The sequence below is a fragment of the Corvus cornix genome, chromosome 4 (assembly GCF_000738735.6).
Source record: "Corvus cornix cornix isolate S_Up_H32 chromosome 4, ASM73873v5, whole genome shotgun sequence".
Lineage (NCBI taxonomy): Eukaryota > Metazoa > Chordata > Aves > Passeriformes > Corvidae > Corvus > Corvus cornix.
Genome location: NC_046334.1, coordinates 21,151,052 through 21,172,266, shown reverse-complemented (window position 1 = coordinate 21,172,266; position 21,215 = coordinate 21,151,052). Strand labels below are relative to the sequence as shown.

Here is a 21,215-nt window from a genome sequence, read left to right as displayed (position 1 = left end):
GAATTCCTAAATCTATAAAAAGATAAATGTTGGGAGGAACATTAACAAGCTACCAAAGTAGTCCTTATTTACCTGAAGTAGCAGAATATGATGATAAGCACCAGAAGGATGCTGCAAACAGTCACTGAGATGAGCAGGGCCTTGTGGTGAATGTTTCCTTCAGCAAAGTCTGGGGTTAGAAAACAAGAAAGGTGGAAAATTTAGAAAGGGAGGTGGTACAAAGTCAGTGTCAGAAGTACACTGAGCACAAGATAATCTCCGCTTTTTTCCTAATGAATTCCTGTGCAATACCCCTGGATTCCCCAGGCATTTTACGCACTTCCTCTTTGACCCTCACTGACCAGGACAGAACTGACATCTCCAAAAGACTGTTTGTGTTTTCAGCCCTCACTCAGGCAAAACATCACCTTGATTTGCAATTCCCTGTTTGGCCCTGAATGAAAAATCAATCAAGACCTGTAGCTCTGGGTCTTAAGCTGCGTGATCAGCCAGGACATGCAAAAATCTCTGCCTTTTTTAAACACTCATATTAAGTAGCATCCTATTGAGTAGTTAATATAAAAACACCCCAAAAAAGAGAAAACCCACCAAACTGCATTTATCTTATAAGGGAAGACAGAGGAGACCATTTAACCTCCAAGAAGGCAGGCCATGAGAGGCCTTCAAAGTGTATTTCCATCATTACAGAACAATTTGTCTCTCAGATCCTGATTTAAACACCTGAGCAGGAATTTTCTTCTCCATTTGCTCTACGGCAGCCCTGCGTGCCAGCAAGTCCTTTCTATGCTGGTGGGCAAAACTATCCTTCCAGCAGCTTTTCTGTGAAGCCCTTTGGGAATAAAACGTGTCAAGTAACTTGTAGAAAATGCTGTTACATAAAAACTATTAAAATGTTTCAGTCAACATTTGTATGGGAGAGTCGTATTCTCCTTTAAAGAATAACATTAATCTCCAAATTTGTATTCTCAGCTCAGGCAAGTGAGTCTGACCTTCATGCATGCTTCCCTGCTGAAAAACAAAGACATGCAGCCCTATTCTTTTTTAACCTCCCCTGCTGCCCAAACTCTCAAAATTATAGTATTTCAGCATGTACATACACAAACCACCCTTCCAATAATGGGATAATGCAAATGAGGGCCATGTTTTCTGAAACTCTTCCAGCCTTGCTGTCTTGCATCCTTCACTCCATGCCTGACACATTGTAGAATGCGAGAAATCTATCCTTATTGACTCGTCCTGGAACGATGTTATTATGTTTCAGATTTACAAGGGTAATGAGACCAGGAGATTCCTAAGGGACTCTTAGCTTACTGTCAGAGACTCTTTTATATTAAAGATCCAGCTTCTCCTTTTTTTTTTTTGCTCCCAAACAATTTCTTTCCTTCCCCTTTCCATTACAAACAGAGATTAACTACCAACACACCTTGTGATCACACTGGTCATGTTTTAACCTGCCATTACCTGCTCCGGGAGCACTGACCATGTAAACATGCAGGCCGTGGCTGATGCCTTTGGAAGGGGACACTGACATGGTGTCTATTAGGAAAACACTTGAGCCCATCCTTCTGCCTGCCACTCGAAGCAGGCTGTGGGTTGAAACCGAGAGCCCGCCGGGGAACACAGAGCTCTCTGGTGAAGGCTCGGCAGGGCTGAGGGCTCTGGTTTGTGCTTTGTAAGCAGCCTGTGTCAGCCACCATCTCCCTCTAAAATGTGTGGGTTCTAACAGTTTCAGATGTCACAGCCCATCACATGAACAAGCAGAGCACAGAGACCACAGAGCAGCATTTTATACCTGGGAGAAACCTGGGTAACTGTCCACAGCAAGGGTTCTCTCACTTCACAGAGTACATGATGGAAGCTGGGCTTTTGTGCTTGGCAGTAACTAAAGCTGATGTCAGACGCAGAGAGAACAATTCAGATCTTATACTTGTGTCTGCTAGATGTTAAAGCCATGGAAATCTGGGCATTTTTGCAGACACAAAGTGTTGCCCATGAACTTGTTCACGCTGTCTGTGCATGTATGAGTACGTACATTTAGAGAGGGATGATAAACATGAGGAAATCTTGAATCAAATTCCCATAATTTTTAGGGTTTAAGTGATCCAGACCTTATGCTCAATGTTTCTAATGGGCTTCTCCCTTTCAGAAAAGTAAATAAATGCAGTTTGGTTTTCCCAGAGCCTAGAAGGCATTTTGGAAGTGCTGTGTAGCTCTCAGATGAACTTCAGGCTCCAACACAGCAAAATTCTTTGGGTACCCAAATGCAATTATGTGAAGCAAGCAAGGGCAAGGAAAGCATGAAAGACATAGAGGAATGTGTCCTGAACTCCTTGCTGGGAGCAGTTGATAAAGAATTTGACCAGATGCAGAGCTGACCCTCTTGTGGTGGGTGATGTCCCCCACGCCGACAGCGGCACAGCTTTAGCAGTGGTTCACTGTGCACAGCAAAGGCATGCAACTGGCTCTCACAGGAGGGGAGAGTAAGTTCCACATGCCTTTATATTTCTTTGTCTATGTATGATGAGAGGCAGTACTGATGGTGAGCTATTGTCCCACCTTTCAAACACTTCCTGCATTTTTAAAGCACTTTGGCAGAATTTCATTTGCTTGCTCACCTGAGGACTTCATAAACCTGCTGGTGCGTGGACAACACAAGATTAAATGCAAGCCCCCATCCTTACACCAGCAATGTCTGTTTGTTCTGCTGCACTGAGTCAGGCTGAATCTCTTCTCCCGCTCCTCCAGCCCATGCTGTTCCCCACAGAGCAGCAGGACAAACCTCCCTTTCCCTGCTCTTATCTGACCAGGAGGAGGGATGGGGCAGCTCGGCTGTGACTTGGCTGTGGGCTCTGTGGCGAACACTGTGGTAGGTCCTGGTCAGTGCCAGTTTATGTGATGGAGGTACTCTGTCCTTTAGGAAGTCCAGTGTGTGCTTTTTACCGTTGTGTTACTTGGTAACTGCAAGGTGCCAAGCAGCAGGGTTATGAGAATAAGCAGCAGCTTCCACAGAGGCAGCAGTGAGTGATTACCGGGAGCACGGTGTGGGAAGTGCAAAACAAACACATGGTGGGTTTGGGAAGCTTCTTCACATACCTTGGCTGGCTGATAACAGGGAAGCCCAGCAAACAGCACGTTAACAGCGTCATGTTGTAGGAAAACAGTGGTGCAGGCTGGTGTCAGCGGGGAGCTCGGTGAGACCAAGCTGCCTCTCAGTTACTCTCCCGCGATTTCCCCCCTCCTCCACCACTCGTTTCCCTCGCTGTCATCCACGGGACCATGCTGAGGAGCGCATTGAAAATGCCACCCAGCAGGTTCAGAAGTCAGCATTATCAAAGGGAGAGGAGGTTCTCCTCTCACCCCAGGTCCCTCCAGTTCAGAATGTTACAGTTATCCAAGTAAAAACGGCAGTGAAATCTGAGGCGTGGAGACTGTGTGCACACATCAAACCCCATCATTCCTCCAATCATTCCCTTGCCCATTCATCACTAGCTATACAGGCAGGGAGCCAGACACGGTGGCACCACCACTTCTGCTTATACAGGCTCTAAATCAGTAAAGACGTATTTCTCCTTTTGACTGGTCTCAGCCTGTGCTTTCGCTGGGATTTCCAGGAATATCTTTTATTGTTTAAAGCAGAGGTGTTATATCAGACCCAATTATGATTTTCATTTCCTTAATAAGACAGATGTATAGCTGGCACAAGAACTTAATGGTTTCTCTGGGATATTTTATCCTGCTAGCTCTGTACCAAGATGAGCTCAAAACTTAGGCTTAGCTGTTGTTTCTTCCATCTTATTTAACAAGATGTGCTTTGACCAGTGCTAATTTTTCTGGCTCTCACTTTCATGTATGTGGTCCTCCTTTCCTTTCAGGGGGGAGAGGAGGATAGGGTGTGGCATAAATCTTGCCTTGCAGCACATGCCAGGCCTGGAAAAGCACTTAGAGAACACACAAGTCACTCGCCTTTGTAGCTGTTACCTCGGTGCACAGGTCAATTTGCAGTTCAACAACCTCTGACCTGCAACTGCATGCTTTCCCTAGACTTTGTTTCCTATGAGGTATCACCTCAGAGGTGAGTTCATCAGGAGCCAAATTTCTGGTTTTTAGATGCTGAGGAGCATACGTATCCTTCATGGAACCCAAAGGCTAGAAGGTTATTCCAAGAAGCTTGTTTTTAAGTTCACCTCTCTTTCTTTGTACTTACAGTTTATGTTAAACTTGATATACAATTCTAACACTACTCAGACAATCACAGCCTAACCTAAATGTTTCCAGTAGAAACAATGATCACAGTCACAGTACTGGGCACTGGCAGTAGCATGTATTAACACACAGTATTTGTACCTATTTGCAGTGAGGGCCTATGGCTCACTATGTCTTTTTTTCTGAGGTTTCACACTAGGATACAGCAGCAACAAATTAAAACAGGCCTGGCACCAAGAATGACATATTTACCTAAGGCTTCAGTAAAGGTGATGACTTCAGCCCTGTTCAGACACATTTATTGAAGCAGTTCTTGAAATGCATTTCTACAAAACACTGTCAGGATGGGGGTAATGTGAGAGCTTATTTAAAAAAAAAAAATCTTCAGAGCATGTTGAGTGACTGCATCACCTTTCATCTGTCATGCTAAAATACTCATCTTTGCAACACGGAACAGCTAGAACCCTGTGCCAACTCTCTGAATTTTTTCTTTTAAAAAATATTCTCTCTGCTGTTTAATGGGTCTGCCACCATGGTTCCCAAGTGATACTTTATTTACCCTATATACACAGAGAACAAACCCAGCATCGATCCAAACAACCTCTGCCACTACCAGAAGTTTGGTTTATTGCTTTCTGTATAAGCAGATAGTATTGCCAAATAACTAAAATCTTAATAAGATGGATGCTTAGTGTTAGGCACTGATTCAGTATTTAAAGTAGACCTAATGTAGAATAAACTCAGCCAGTAGCATGAAGAAATCATGGCAGTGTTTTCCAAACTGATATTTAATGAAAGACTAAGGAAGTGTGAACAAATATTGATGGCTTTATGGAGCTTTTCTCTCAGTCCAAAAAACTTTCTAAAATTAAATAAACCAACAAAGTAGTACATAACTCTTCTGCTGGAAGTCAGAATTTTATGAGGTTTTGCTGCCTTAATGCCTTGCTAGTAAACAGTGTGGTATTTACATAGCACTCTCCAAGGGCCTGACTCTGCAGCCCATCTGTGCAGGATTTCACAGGTCTGAAGGGAACAGCTTACATGAGTGAAGGCTCTCTCTGAGCATGCATTCGTGTAAGTATCTGCTGTTTGTGAAATTAAGAGTGCATCTGCACACCAATCTGGATCTCCAACACCGAATGCCAGGATTATAAATTCTCCTGTAACTCCGAACTCACTCAATGCAGACTATCACAACTCCTGCCGATGCCAAGAGTTTGTTATGGATGTATTTACACTTTCTTAGGAATACACTTCTGTAAAATGTATTCTGAACATCCAGACAAAAATAGTTTTACCAGCTTTCAGAAAGTGGTGTTTAAACAAACAAGCAAAAATGCTAAAACCTTGCCTCAGCATCTACAAAGTTAATACACGTCCATTTGCTCTAGAATAAATTTTTTTTTAAAAAAAGTGTGTGAGTTCTTAAGTTCTATTTTCAGCTACATTTTTCACATAAAAAATACACTTTAGTGAGTCATTATTGTCATAGTGCTTGGATGATCAGGTCTTTCAAAGAATAAAAACTTAATAGACTTGAGTCAACTTGAGCTGACCAATTTGTATGCGGTGTTATGGAGGATGGTAATGCATGTTGCAGGGACTGGAGAGAGGATTCCATTTTATTATCAGGCTAAAAAAATACACAGCAAGAGTCATCCTGTGGCATGACCAGCCTAGGTCTTTGAGATGATCTCTGGTAGCTCAGCAGGTCTGCACTAGGACAGTATCATGCAACTCTAATGCATCTCATGTTTGCTGCATGTGTGCAACAGAAGTAACAGCAAGCATCAGCACCACTCCACACACAACCTACAGGAATGGAGGGACACTGTTTAGTGCCATTTACATCTCTAATCACATGCATTTGGATAGGGGTGCTTCAGTCTGGGCTCTGTTTTTCCCTAAGGCACAAGGACCAACAGCAGGAAAAGATCAGTTTAGGACTGGATTTTGTTCCCCTTACCTCGATTCTTCAGTGGTGGCAACGTAGGGTGAAGGTGCTTGTTACAGTAATCTTGGCCAGTGCAACATTCAATAGATCTTCTTTGGTGTGGAATAGGAGTGTCCTGCAATAAGCAATTTAATAGAAAGCAAGTCATTCCCTGTGTTGTAAATATACATGACCATTCTGGCACTTGAAAGATGTGCCTGCTAGCTGGACTGCAATCTGCTACAGATTTCTAGGATCTGTGGAGTAAGGATTTCTGCCAACCAGCATATCCAGCAATATTTCATCTAGATAATTAAGACATTAATTCACTCCTAACTTACTCCTGTTAGTGCCTTAATGCTGCAGAAGGGACTGACTTTCTCTAATGGTGCAAGTCAGAACTGTGAAAGTCACATACATCCATCAGTTAGACCAAAAATGAGTTAATATGGGTATCCAAAACAGGTTAGCCAGGATAATACAAGAATTGCTGCGTGGACTAATTTAGCTGCAGCTTCTGGTCTTGTGAGAATAAAATACCTTCCATTAGCCTTAATTAGACCATTCCTATACTCATCTAAAACCATTTAAGTTTAACATGAGGAAAGGCAACTACCTTAAAACCACCATGCTTCATTGTCCGTACCCCTTCCATTCCTGCAGTGATACTTGTTTTCCATCAGGTGATCACTGTACTTGAAGGGAATATCTGGCACCAAAAATCCCAAACCAAAGTGCAACTGCATGTAAAACATAGACATTGCTGCAGTCCACCAAATAATATCCTAACTAACTTCAGCTAGCATGGAGATTTGAGGAGTTAAGACTGCAATTCTCTAAATTCAAAGGTCCTCTGAGTAGGAATGTTACTAGTAACAGCAGTGCCAAAACCAAAAAGATGAGTTATTATTAGGAGCAGCTATAGTGTCATCTTTTGGGGATAGAAATGCACTCCCCTCAGCAATTGATACAGATCAACTATCTGCCAAATGAACAGAAGTGAAAAACATGGACACAGCAATGTCTGTTGACTGCACTTTAATTGAAAACTATCAAAAATTCAAGTGACCCTCTGGCAGAAAATGCTTCCTCACCCGACACTGGAAGTCTGAGCCCTCTAATCCAAGACATCCCTTGGTGACTAAATGTCCACCGGACTCATCTTCTTCTATTATGGTGAAGCAGTAGCCATCGGTGCTGTGGATTGGAAAGAATGAATCAGGAAAAGGCACAGAAGTGAAAAATATGCTGTTGAATATTGTCTTAAACTTTTCTCCCTGCCAGGCAAATCTGCCATTCACAAATTGACACGCAGGGGCTGCTGCGGACCAGCTCCTGCACACACAGAGGAGGCTCTGCCTTGGAGCTGTGCACTCACCTTTGCAGCATTTCACAGCCCACGCCCGACTAGCAAGCACCCCAGTTCTCTGCCTGTGGTCATTAGTGTGTTAAGATTTTGGAGACCTATACCAAGCAAGCTTCAGTGCTACACAAGGTCTGCCTTGAGTGCAGGAACAAGGCACCGGTATCTGCACCATGGTAGAGACCTGAAGAAACACTTTGGAGATACTAAGTGTAAAATATTATCAAGAGTGATTCGTGATTCCTGTTTTAACCATATTATGAACTGCAACACTCTTGTGTATGAGTCCTTGAGTTATCATCAACACCCTTCATAGATGTTTACTCGGGTCATAAGCCTGAAGTGATCCATAATGCTTCCGTTTACAAGAACGTGCACCAGGGAGGGCAAATATACTAACAGATGGCTAGATGGTGCTGGTGATAAATGTCCTTCCTTGATGAAGGTCAAACGCCTGAATGCTATGGAAAGAGGGGCTGGAGGGCATGGAAAGGGTGGCTGCATTTTATTGAGACTGCTGTACATTAACTTCTCAGCACTCTCAAGGAGATACATAACATGTAGGAAACAAAACTGACTGATTTGCAGGAAGAAGATCCAAAAAGAAAGAAAAAACTCTTTAATATAAGATATTCAAGGCACAGAAGAATAAAATACTCTGTTATTTCCCCAGGAAAATAACACTGGCTATTACGTGCAATGAGTATTTTTCAGAAGAGAAGAAACAAACTCAGTTAAAACAAGGAAATAAAAAGAAAAAAAGATTAGAAAACTTAAATACAGCAAAATTTCAGATGATTTGCTCCTTACTTGAATGAAACAAGAGTCTAAAGAGCACCAGCAGCAAAGGCAATGAAGATGTAGGAAACGAGAGGCACGGTTACACATTTAAGAGACAAACACAATTTGTAAGTATTAGCTACACAACAGAGAGATGCTGCATAGGATCACGTCAAACATCTTCCATGGCATACTTTGATATTAGTGGGGCAGGGCTAGCCACGGTAAGCTTATTACTTTAAAAAATAATCTATCATGGGTTACTGACTTCTGGATCTGAAAAGTAACCAGCTGCAGGTTATAAATGACTTTCTTGGAGAAGCCAGCGATGACTTCTACCCTCCTTTGACATTGTACATACGAGCGAGGCAAAGGAGACAGTGACCCTTCTGGGCAGCAACCACCTTGATTTCATTGCTTAAGCTGAAAAGATAGGAACAATAGGATTGCCAGGAGAGACTGTAAGGAATCCATTAGAGTAGAATATTATATTAGATTAGGTTTTATTTGTTTGCATGGTGCCTTTGATTCGAAGTAATGAGTAAGTTTAACCCAGGGGACAGAGCAACAAAACAATAAATTGCCATCAAATGAAATACAAAAATGGACTCCACAGCTAACAGTCCTCAGGAAAAAACCCAAAACTCTTGGTTTATCAAAGAAAAGCAGAGGGAGGAAAAGTCAAATTGTTTGCAAAAGGGAAAAAAAGAAACAGAAAGTCAGCAGCTTTAATTCTGTTTTTCTGACTTGTCATATGGGATTCTGATTCTTAGCTCACTTCTGAAAATTAAATTTAGGCTCCTCATGCACTTTACTCCCTCTAGAAATTTTACTCCCTCTAGAAATTTTACTCCAAATTTAAAAAGAAAAAATCAGATTGGAATGAAGAAGTTATAAAGCTCCAACAATAAGAATAAATCATGTTCTTTACAGACATTAGAATAATGAAGGAAAAGTGAGAGAAAAAATAGCATTGCTAAGCAGAATAAACACTGGTAGAGCTTGCTCCTACCTCTAAGAAAAACAAAAACAAATCCAAACAACAAAAAGTTTTCATGCAATAAGAACTCATTGTCTTTTTGAAAATTTCTGAGGTGTTAGGGTGAGAGGGAGGAGTGACTCTTCTGAAAAGAAAGAAGGATCTCCTACCTGCCTTCCCCCTCCTGCCCCTCACCTGTTGTCCCGGTTCACAGGATGTCAGATGGACCACACACTGCAAGTAAAGGGCAGGGCACACCCCTGCAGCTTTATTGATTACCCCACCTCATACCTGCCTATGGTAGAAATGGAACTGTTCTTACTAAGATAGCAAGTAACAAGTCAGAGATGTGTGCACAGTCTCAAATTTTGTGTTTATTATGGTGACTACACAAAGAAACATCTGTACGTCATTGGTACAAGTAAAGCAGTATGAAAAACTTATTCTTCGCTTCCTAGGAAAAAAATCTGCAGCACAGAACTGGTATTTTCTTAAAATCTGCAATTTGAATTCTAATTTTGTGTAATTTGATCCTGCAAATGGTGTGTAAAGAAGGAATTCAATGTGATGTTACTGGATACATCTGGGTACACATCCAGTAACCTCCTCCACTGAAGCACCATCTTATAAGAGTATAGTGCAGGAGAGTGATTAAATTCACTTGGACATGATTGCTAATAAGCACAGATTTGCTGTGTTACATATTTGCCAAGAGTGAATTTTTACAGCTGAGCCAAATACCAGGAAAATAAAGGGAGTTAACAGAGGAACACTGACAGACACTGATAGAGAAGGTACTGCTACAATTACACATTACCACAAAGAAAGCAGGGACCTTAACTCAGACCTTTCCTAAACGTCAGAAGAGAGGAACCAAGGCCAACAGCTTTGCAGATGCTCACACAGATGTCCTCACTGGCCAGCAACCATTTCTCACAGGAGATGTGATTCCTCAGCTACCAAAACCTGCCTGCTGAAGGTTTCCCATCCAGCTCTGTGCGTGACACAGCCAAGGATGACAATATACAACTTTAAACAGCAGCATCTTTCCCTCATTCAATGCCTATCACAAAGAGACAGGTAACTTTCATAACTTGATGAAAAGACCCCATATCTTTATTTCAAATGAGTCCATACAAGTGGTATTACTTTTGTCCACTCCTCCTCTATATATTTCCAATTTTGTTACCAGAAAGAGCAAGATCATCTTTTCACTTCCATCCAAAGCAACATGACAAGTCCTTGTGCTCTTTTTTAAATGATCAAAAAATTCCCTGCATAAAGGACTAAATTCAAAAATAAACATAAACATTAAAAAATTGAAAGGCTAACATCTAAGATCTCACCATAGCTCCTTTATCAGAAAACATTCAGCTTTTCCCTAAAAATCTAAGTTGCTTAAAACAAAAGTTGCCTGAACTCAGTGCTTTGGCTACTGTCAAAGTCTTCCTTCTTCTACATACCAAAGTACAAAGAAAATTCAATCATATCATCTGGAGAACAGAAGAATGAAAATAACACCACTCAAGTGAATTATCACCTCTGGTAACACTGCAAAAGCTACCTAATTATTTTATTGCTTTAGATAACCAAAGACACAGTTGGGCAGAAATACGATCCGGTAGGCAACACATAGGAACTTAAACTTTATCAGCCCAATCTTTAAAACTATCAGCATTTATTTGTGCAAGAAAATAGAGTGTGACAAGGCACCTAATTAGCTTCTGCCTTTACTGCAATTCCATTACAGTCAAAGCCAATTAGACGTAACACCACATTTTAAAATATGCAATTAATTATGATTAGACACAACTGTCCGTGCATTCACTTTGAACACACAAAACTTGAAATGGAACAGTAAAACAAGGCCCTGGTTGTGTTCAAAGCAGCTTTGACCTTCTTTACTGAAAGCCTTTTATGAACCACACGGATGTTCAGAAAGAAAAATTAAGTTTCAACATGCAGCAGTTTAACACATCCTTTACAAGCAGAGGATTGTGAGCCTTCTCCAAAGGTTTTAACTGTCAGGGCCTGGAGTGCACTAACATTTTTCAATTGGCCAGAGTGGCCCCATTTGTGATCCCTCTTCCCCTCTACACAGAACCCCTGAGCAGTGGTACAGGGGTGCCTGTCTCCAGCCATGGGAAGGGCTATTGAAGGAGCTGTCTCTGCCTGCTGTGTTCAGATATCCGTGGGGAAACGCGGTCCTGTTGAGTGAGGACATGGCCAGCCTTGGCATCAGCCTCAGCTCCTGGCTTGGCCCCCTTTTGCTTCACCCTGGCGTTAACCCTCCCTTGATGAGCTCACCCTGTAATGGGTCTTCCAGAACTCACTGTGCTCACAGACTGCCCCATTTTTAAAAGCACACTCTAACTAGAGCTACTGCTTTTCTGCTGAGATAGAAAACCATTCTGTCTTTTAAGCTGCAGTGTTATCCTTAGCTCTCTAAAGTATTGTTGGATTTAAAGTGCAGAACTATAAAGAAAGGGAAATTCTGTATAGGAACACAGCAGGCTGTCAGAGGATTTGATATACATGTGATTAAAGAATATTGGCTTTTAAATTTCTACAAATACAGTTATGGAGAGGATTTTAAATGGCCACCAGATGTCCCCATTTTTATATAAACATTCAGACCACTGGTACTATGGGCAGGATCTATACTTTAAAGATGAATACCTGTGGTAGCAGATAAAAATCTTCATGTGAGATGATAGACTGCTTTTTATGAGAAAATTTTAATGGTGACTGCAATAGGACTAGCTATTCTATTTTGAGAGCATTAATTTAAACACAGCTGGAAATGCTTTTCCATTGGACTTTCAGAGGTTCTTGCTCCTGGGCTCATAAAATACTTCACTGCTTTAGTAAGAACCCTGGTAAGTACAGTGGCTGATGCTCTCCAGAGCCCAAGCCCTGGCTGTGGATGTACTCAGTGAATTTCCTGGGTGTCAGAGCTTTGACAGGCCCTTGGGTGCCCTAAAACACACTGGCTTATTCCTGTTGGGCCGGCAGGCCAAACTTTGAAGGTCCAAGCACAGCCCAAAGCACAACAGATTGACAAGAGGTTTGATTTTTAAATTTTTCTTAGAAATATAAAATGCAAAAGGCTTTTAGTGGCTACATTTGAGGCAAGCAGATAATTAATGCAATAACTTTTAATCTGAAGCAGTCAATTTATTCTTCAGACAAACACTGCAATTAATACTTCTTGAACTTCAAAATGAAGAAACTTCCTTTATAGTGAGGCTCAGTGATTCCCCAAGTGCTTTAAAATTGTGCCAACAGTCATTCACACAGGATAAAATACAAAAGTTACTGCCTGACTAGTAGGATGATCCCAAAACTCAGGGGAAGTGAATAATCCCTCCCAGCCTGGTTGGTTGTGCTCAAATCTTTTGAAACTTGGTCTCTACCCAGCCAACTAACCAGATATGTAATAAGCAGCTAACCAGACACCTAATAACCACTCTTTCCCAACAGTAAACTCAGGATCCTATTTTCTCTGTCATCCATAATTCCAGCTGGGTAGAAGGGAATTTAAGAAAGGAATGGTTACCCTAACAGTTAAACAGATGCAGGGAAAGCAAGGGGTCCTTCACACCTCACTGCAGCTCTCACGCCAAGGCAGTGGGAGCCATAGCAATGATCACCATCATGAACAGGATTACTGCTGACAAGCCATGAAGGCAATGCATTTAAACTAATTTAATGTTTTATATTACTCCAAACTCCTCAGCAATTTTTAATTTATGCTGTTGCTCACTGGGCAAGTGGCAAGATGGGTACTGCTCAGGTGAGAGCACAGGGCAGGAAAGAGGAGTTGACCTAAAGCAAGTCTCCTGACTGTTCCAGGAAACTTCTGACTGGACAGAAAAGGGATTAATATCTGGGGTGAATTCCAGCTTTAACTATTATTTTGATGTCTAAATTGGAAAAAATAATTCTGTCACCAAAGAAGAACATTCAAGCCTGAAGTCTTCAAAGATTTGAAGACAAAAGGGGTTACAATTTTGTGCTTTATTGCCACTTAACTGCCCATCCTTGGGCATTAACACCTAAAAAAAAGTTTGACATTTGACACCACAAGGGGGACTCTGAAGAGCACTTCCTTAAAGTACTGCAGTGAGGGAAAATGCACAAATCCATTCTAACAGGACATTTACTCTTAGTTCCATGAAAAATACTTAATGTCAAGGATGCCTACAAAGCGATGTGCAACAGCAGGCCAACCCAGCTGGGGTATAAACCTTGTTCAGTTGGTTCCTTAACATTGATCCCTTTGTGCTTCCTAATTCATGGATTTAAAAGTCATCTGCAACTTCCCTGTTGCTGTGTGTGTGAGACAGCACATGAAAGCTGTGGCTCTTGCTGGGCAGGAAGAGGAAACAGCTGATTTACACTGTGGGGGATCTGCAAATTGATATCAGAGTGGGGTTTTATAGCTTTCAAACTGACTGCCGTGTGAGAGCAGTTAGGTCTAACTCCTGGCTGGAGCATGGGTTTGTAGGAAGAGGTTAGAAAGGGGAAATGGTATTTACAGCTGTCACCAAAACTCTGATACATTTTAGTAGGAAACTGCAGGCTGAGAAGAATTAAGTCAGGCTGTAAAACTACACTCAAAAATCCAACAAAGCAGTCGGTATCTTCAGCAACCTTAGACCTCCCCATTTATCTTTTAAATATGCTGCCTTGAAGAGCTGACACAGTGTTTGACTATCTCACCTCAAACAGTTCTGCATCTCCAGCTGGGCTCAATCTGTGCCCTGCTTCGATGCTTCTCTGACTCTCACAGCTCCACCAGGCTATGAGCTGATAGTTGGTATCTCCAGTATCACACCTGCTCCAGCTAAGCAGAGAAGTTTAAATTCCTCATATGGAGCACGAAGAGCTCAGCCCAACTTTGCTGCAGCTAAAACAAACTCTACCTGCATCTCAAGCCAAGACGGAGGTTCACTGAACCTTCACTCAACCTTCATTCAACAGCAGTTGTATGTGTCCAGCAGGAGCTGCTTTTGGGTAGGGCAACAGCAGCTTGGTCCCACCACAGGTACCCTCAGTCACCTCAGCTTGCTTCAGCCAGTGCAGAGCCTTCAAAGAGATTGTGCACATCTGGATTGTGCACATTTGCCTCTCCCACAGGGAGCCAAAAGGTCCTGAGGAAGCAGAATCCAACCCAAATGAGAAATCTGTAGTACTCTAAGAATGAAATCAAACAGAAGGCTAGAGCGAGTAGATTAAAACACTCAACAGTTCACCTCAAGATCGTTTTCCTTTCAGCACAGAAACAAAAAAAAAAAAAACCCAAAGCCTTCAGAACCTACAGATACAGCTGTTGCAGACACAAAGACAGACCAGGGTTCTTATAAATAGTGTTCTATTGAGACTGATTATAAATTTATAAGCATTTACTGACATTTCAATATATCTCCATTAAGTGTCCTCTCATTAAATGCATGCACCTTTAAAAACAAAGTTCGACCTTCAGAATATTTCATATGCAATGCATTAAAACAAGTATTATCTAAAATAATAAATATGTATATACCCTAACAAAAACAACCAAACAAAAAAACCCCAACAAACAACCACGTAGCTGATATCTAGGTAAAATTTACTTCTGATTTTCAGACACAGTGAAAAACAACTCACTTACATATTACTGCTTAAACAAAACCTGCGACACCCAGCTTGGGATTGCTGAGCTACCACAAATACATTTTCCCATGTTTCATCACCAGATATCCCACAAACCTGCAGGTACTGTTGACTGAGTCCTCGGGGCAGTGGTGGTGGCACTGGCAGGACAGCTTCTTCTGGGGAGGAGCAGGGGCCGTACTCTCACCATCTTTTCTGCTCTCCATGCTCAGCTTGCCAGAACTTCGCAAGGGCATTTTGTCTAGAAAATTGGCTGTAAGAGAGGAAGAAAAAAAAAAGCAGTTCTAGGCTGCATTGCAAGACTTGAAATGAAGGCTTTAAACTACTTCTACCCATCAAAATTTAAGAAAGTTATTTGAGTTGAGTGTTCACTACAGAGTCCTTTTCTATAGTTTGAAATGGTCACCATGTTTGAGGCTCATTGGACCTCGGTGGTACTAGATCAAAGGTGCTGATGTTCAAGTTCTGCCACTGCCAAGAGATATATTTTGCTTTTATTATTATATATTGCACAGTACTCACAGCTTTTCTTCTGTTGCATTACACAGGTCAAATCCTTGGTTACACCTCTGAGCTTTCTTTATCTCTACAGCACTTGGCACAGATCTGTAGCCACTGAACCCCATTAAAATCAATGGGATTTATGGTACTCCAGGCAGAACAGAACATGGGCATCCAATTTAACAAAGACTTAACAGAAAGTGATGTTCTTTCAAGTTCAGCAGCACGTTCTGTCACTGAATTGCAAAAGCACTGCTTGGAAAACAAGGGAAAGAGCTAATTTCTGTAAAAGAAAAGTCTATAAACAAAGTAAAGGACAAGAATGTGGTTTAGAATGAACAATGCTGAAATATATAGAGATGACTATTTCTAAAAATATCAGAGTACTGAATCTCCATGGAGCTGGTGGAGTACAGCTGGACATGCTGGTGATAGGCTAGGAGTTGTTTAAGCAACCTCCTCCCCCCAGCTCTACTCATAAATACCAGCTTTCAGTCCTTGTGAATGTTTTAAGCCTCAAAGACAAAAATGAGATTAGCATGAAAAGCTTCAACTGGCAGTTCCCCATTTCCCTTTTGGTTCCCTGTAAGAAATCTTACCAAAGAGTCATTTACAAGCAGCTTTCTCCAACAGAGTAGTTGAAGAGCAGGCTTGAAGTTCTTGATTTACTGGTAAGTCTTTAGAAACAATTGGTATTATAATTATTTTGATTGCCCTTTACTCTAAAATTTCCCCAAATCTCCATCATTAGGACTCATATATTGTGGAGCTGACAAAAAAAAATTATCCTTTTTAGCTCCCTACAAAGAGATAAGGTGGGCCAACAGGCAGAGGGGATGGGGACAAGTAGCTACACTTCAGGGCTTGGATGGCAATCAACAACTGAGGTGAGAGTGAGGCTGAACGACTCTGAAGCAGTAAGGCTGGAGGAAGCACTGGGCTGTTCTACCAGTCCTTGCCTTTAAGAGGACTGAAAAAGCCCAGTCTGGGCTCCTGGGTTCATGGGACCCACCAGGGCACATCATGCCTCCAGCTGCATACCCCTCCTGGCCTGTGCCAGCTCTGGTAGCACAGGATAGGCACGGACAGGCACTGAGAACAACTCGCAGACAGGCTTTAGTTTTCTTCCGTGTAACATGAGGGTATGCAAGCTTACCCCCAGCAAAGGCAGGAAAAAGGCGTAACTTGTTAGCTCTGGGAGAAGTGGGGCTTTACGCATAAGAACACTGCATTTAGAGAAGTGCTAGCTTTTTTAGCATCATAGCCCTTCCACTCCTTGCACATTCCTTGCACAAGAGGTGTATTAATAATATTAAGGTGACACACATGAAAGAGAATCATTCACCATGCCAGACTAATACTCCTATCAAACACAAAACTCATACAGCTTGACCTTTGCTCAGTACCTCTGTATCCCACTGAAACTGACTGGCTTTTTGATTAGCTCACCTCTTTCCAAAGTCAAACCAGAACACCAGTTACAAAACATATACAAACTATGGGCTTGTAACCCTTGTGCCCAGCATTAAGATATAAACTGGATTCATGACACAACTGGCTGTCAGTCCCATACTGTTTCTACTAACATTTGGCAAAATTAGAACTAAATGCATGAGTTCATTCAAGATGCATTGTGTGTATGTGTGGCTGTGTACTTGCAGCTGTACCTTAGTACAGTAGATGCTTAAATTAAGGGGAAAAAAATGGAACTTTGTTTATTTCTCCTAATATGATTACACAGCCTGTGTATAACAAAGTAATATCAACAGACGTTTGCTCCCTGGGTCACAGGATTAGGGATTACGTAAATTCTCTTTCAATCAGCAATTTTTGCAATTCTTGTCTGTATTACTTTGTTACCATTGAATGGGGAATGTTCAGCTATTAATGTTCCTGTCTAGAATTTTCAGACTTCAAGCTCATGAGGCAACCAAGTGAACTTCTAACTCATGAGAGTAATAATTTGCTCTGTACATCATGTCCATGGCTCTTTTTACAAGCTATTTGCAGTTTCAGCAGCGATCTTTCCCCAACAAGGAGTGTAAAGACAACAGCATCTTGCACCTAGCACAAAAAAAGGGGAAAGGTTTAATTACACATTTGATGGTGCCTGAATATGCTAAATTTAGACAGCTAAATACCATCCTAGTAGTATATACAATCATAGATCATTCCTTTTTCCAACAAGCATATAAGTCAGTCATATCCCAATTCAGACTGTGCCACATCACTCAGGGATGTGATCATGAACAGCTTCTGCAAAACCTGCCCTAAACAACAACAGCTTACACCCAGAGACCCGGCTGTACTCCCAGATAGAGTAAGACAGGTGGAAGTTGCTGAATTAGAATCAAAACTCTGAAGTACCATCAAAGCACCACAGGTGGCTATTTAGAGATGTAGCTTACTTTTTTAGAAAATACAGTACAGATAGGCTCTCATTCAAATTTACACTCTCCAAGAGCTGTAATTAGGAATGTAGCCTAGGATTGTGCTTTCATCTAATGCCCAGGGTTAAAATTAGTGCAAAATCATTGCAGTTCAGCGTCAAATTTAAATCAGATAAAACTAAGATGCAGGAATAAGATATTTTAAATCAAGCTCTTTTCTGTCTTCTAAAATGTAAAACTCTCCTCACTCTATTCTCTTGCTCCTTTCATGCCTTCATTTCCTGGCTGCTAGCTAAATTGATGGGCAGAACTTTTGCCTCTGAAATTCAGGTGTCTCACCTAACAGATAACCATGGAGCATGTAAGAACTCTTCTACTCTGAGCTGAGTTTCAACAAGGTCTCTTGACTTCTGTGTCTGCTTGACTTCAGCTCACAAAGATTTTCCAGCAGTCCCTTCCCCAAAATGAAACGTGTAGGAAGGAACTCACAAGAGCTTTCCAGCTTGGCAACAAGTTCCTCCTGATTTCAGGTGTGAAAAGCACAGTTTGGGATGGTGAACAGCTTGTTCATCTTGCATTTGCTGCTGTTCTGTAACAAGCACATGTTGGTCATGCAGCCCTGACTCTGTCTAGGGTTTAGAAGCCCTTTGGGTTTTGAAAGCTCTCCTAGAGCCTTGAAAGCAAGGGATTGCAGGCTATTTAAGTTTGGCTGCTTCTTTGGATGCTTTTTTGCTGTAGCCTGTTCTGTTGCAGTCTGCTTATGGTCAGCTTCCCATCCCTGATGCACTGAGTACAGCTTGGGAGAACTGCAGAAAACCACAGGTATCAAAAATGAGGTTATTTTAGTCTGCTGAGAAACTTACTGACTGCATCAGGGAATTCACCAAAGCAGTTGAGAGCCTGAAGTTCACCATCAGACTGGTACACCTTCATCAAGTTTAGTTGATTTTCTCAGCTTAACTCTCTTTTTCCACTAAAATTCACCAGCATGTACAAGGATTGGCAGTCAGCTGCCAGGGCTTTGATGTCTCTTTGGAGTGCTGCTCTTGGGAAATATTTTCCTCTCTAGGACTGGGACCACTGAAAACTGTGATGTGATGGTCTCTGTATGAATCTCTGCCTGAGAATGGGGACTGTGTGGAGCATGTTACTGCTTTGTATTTTCCGTATGTGTTAGTGTGTCTCTCCCTCCATGCTTTGAGCTCCTTTATGGAAAGGTAAATCTACAAAGATCCTGAATCCAGGAGAAGGAAAACAAGGAAAATGAAGTGCTGTAAAATGAAAGTCATTCTCATGGTCATCCAGGGTAATGTTAATGTCTAGCTTAAACCCCTACTAACCTCCATTGTCAACAAATAATCCTTCTTGGATATATTCTTCCATCTGTGAGCACTAAGACTTGCAGTAAATACTTTGCCATGTGGCAAACCCTTTCATGGTATTTCAGCTAGTTCTGCTATCATTTTTTTAAATGTGTGAGAAGCGATCACAGATCCCCACTCCACAATGACAAAGAAGTAACTATGAGGATAAATTCTAACTTGGTTTCAAACAATGTTGCTGCTTGACAGTTTGACAGGTCTGCAGACAGTGGGACCTCGCACACAAAGGGAAAATCACCTATTTAAGCTTTACATTTACTCACATAGGTGCAGAAAAAACATCTGATCTAGAGAGCCAGTCTCTCAGTGTACACTCAGTCCTCAAGCTCTCTGCCATAGCTGCCAATAAGTACTTCAGCCACTGCCAACTGCAGCCATAGTTATGTGATTTGGACAGAAATCTCTCCACTAGAATCTGGATAAAGCCCAGTAACTCATTTCACACTGGCCCACAGCCATGGGATGGTAATGACTTTTGGGCACCACTCTGATTCAACAAGTCTGGTAATGCAGAAGGTGAAAAGCTCTTTATTCTGTTTCTCTGTATTCTGTTGTTTGAATTTTAAGCCGTTCTGTTCCTGGAGGATGGAGAATCAGCAATAGTTATCTTAACAGATTGCTTTCTGTGCCACAGCTGTGTGATTTACGTGCTGCCTATGCAGTGACAAAAGCAGATCTCTCATGACCTTGCATGGGTTTGTCAGGAGTAAAAGTCAGATTTCCTCCTTCCCCAGACAGATGCTAAGGACCAATTAAAAAAAAAAAAGTATTGGAGTTTTGTGCTTACTCCTCTTTCTACACAGGGTATTTGAAGCCTCAGATTGGTCCAATGCAATCCATTCACATTTTCCCAGTCCAATAACAACATCTGGCCACTGACTGGGAGCAAGGCTTACTGCTTCACAGAAGGCACACACCTGGGAAGCTTTACACATTATGGAATAGCTGTTTCAATGCTCCTTTAGACAGGAAATTAAGGATATTCATACAAAAGTGTCTTAACCGTAACTGAAAACAAACCAAAACAACGCAAGCCTGAGAAGAAAATCAGTCAACGTGATAAAATAGTTAGATGGAAATTTTAAACCACAAGGTGACTCCATCTATGCCCTGCACTGATCTACATAGTGTGCCTTTCCTCAAAACAGACTTCTATTAAAATACAAAACTAACTTGCAACACCCTGCTGGAGTTTCCTATGCCATATCATAAACCACAGCCTGATGACTTCCCACCAGGCCAGGGTTATACCATCGACATGATTGTTTTAGGAGAAGGGGAAGTAAGAAACTGCTAACTCGCTGTACTTTACAGTCATCAGATAAAAGAACTTCCATGCGATATTTCTTGGCAAATAGTCAGCAGTGAAAACACAGCACGGTTAAAGGACTTGAAATAAATTACACCTCTTAACTCAGCCCGATCTACTGTGTAAAATAGTCAAGAGGTAACAGTAAAACACTTCTTTAGTGGTGATAATTATGTAACAGAGAAGGAAAACTGGACCATGACAGTTTCCCTCTGCTGGATATTCAAGGCTACCATAAAGCTCAAGGAAGTATCAGATGCTGAGACCTTCATATTTTTGATCCAAAACCACAGTAAACAAAATCTGGCATTAATACACCAGAAAAAATGAAAACAACATGCTTTGCTATTCAGTGTGTGACTACATTGCACTAGTGAGCCCAAACTGAGACTGGTATCAATCTGTGTTTGAAAATAGCTGTACCTTGATATACATCCACTGTAATAAACTGAAATACCAAAACAACTGTAACATTGTGGGGCCTATGTATGATTTGCACCATTTTCCACCTGCCCTGGATTTTCTGTACACCAAAATACAGAGAATCTGCAAGTTGCTCCTTCTCATCTGTATATTTCAAAATTTGGGGCACTTTTGCTTCTATTCATGATGAAAATAAGATTTAAAATAAAATGTACATTTAAACAACCCGTTGAGGCAGTTTTCTTAAAAACTGTTCCTGTTCATATTCACAGAATAGCCACTGAGTGCCAA

The 21,215-nt window shown here is 41.5% G+C and overlaps 1 protein-coding gene across 4 annotated transcripts in view; it reads right to left on the bottom strand.

Moving 5' to 3' along the window:
• The window catches only part of BMPR1B (bone morphogenetic protein receptor type 1B), a 234,428-nt gene that overhangs the window by 14,726 nt on the left and 198,487 nt on the right, over positions 1–21,215 (bottom strand). For all 4 annotated transcript variants that reach the window (XM_039551566.1, XM_010411866.4, XM_039551567.1 and 1 more), the window contains 4 exons: positions 15,016–15,172; positions 7,234–7,336; positions 6,173–6,275; positions 73–169 (listed from right to left, as the gene is read on the bottom strand). In XM_039551566.1, the coding sequence (XP_039407500.1) occupies positions 73–169; positions 6,173–6,275; positions 7,234–7,336; positions 15,016–15,155 (443 nt within the window). In that variant the 5' untranslated portion in view covers positions 15,156–15,172. The remainder of the gene's footprint in view (positions 1–72; positions 170–6,172; positions 6,276–7,233; positions 7,337–15,015; positions 15,173–21,215) is intronic.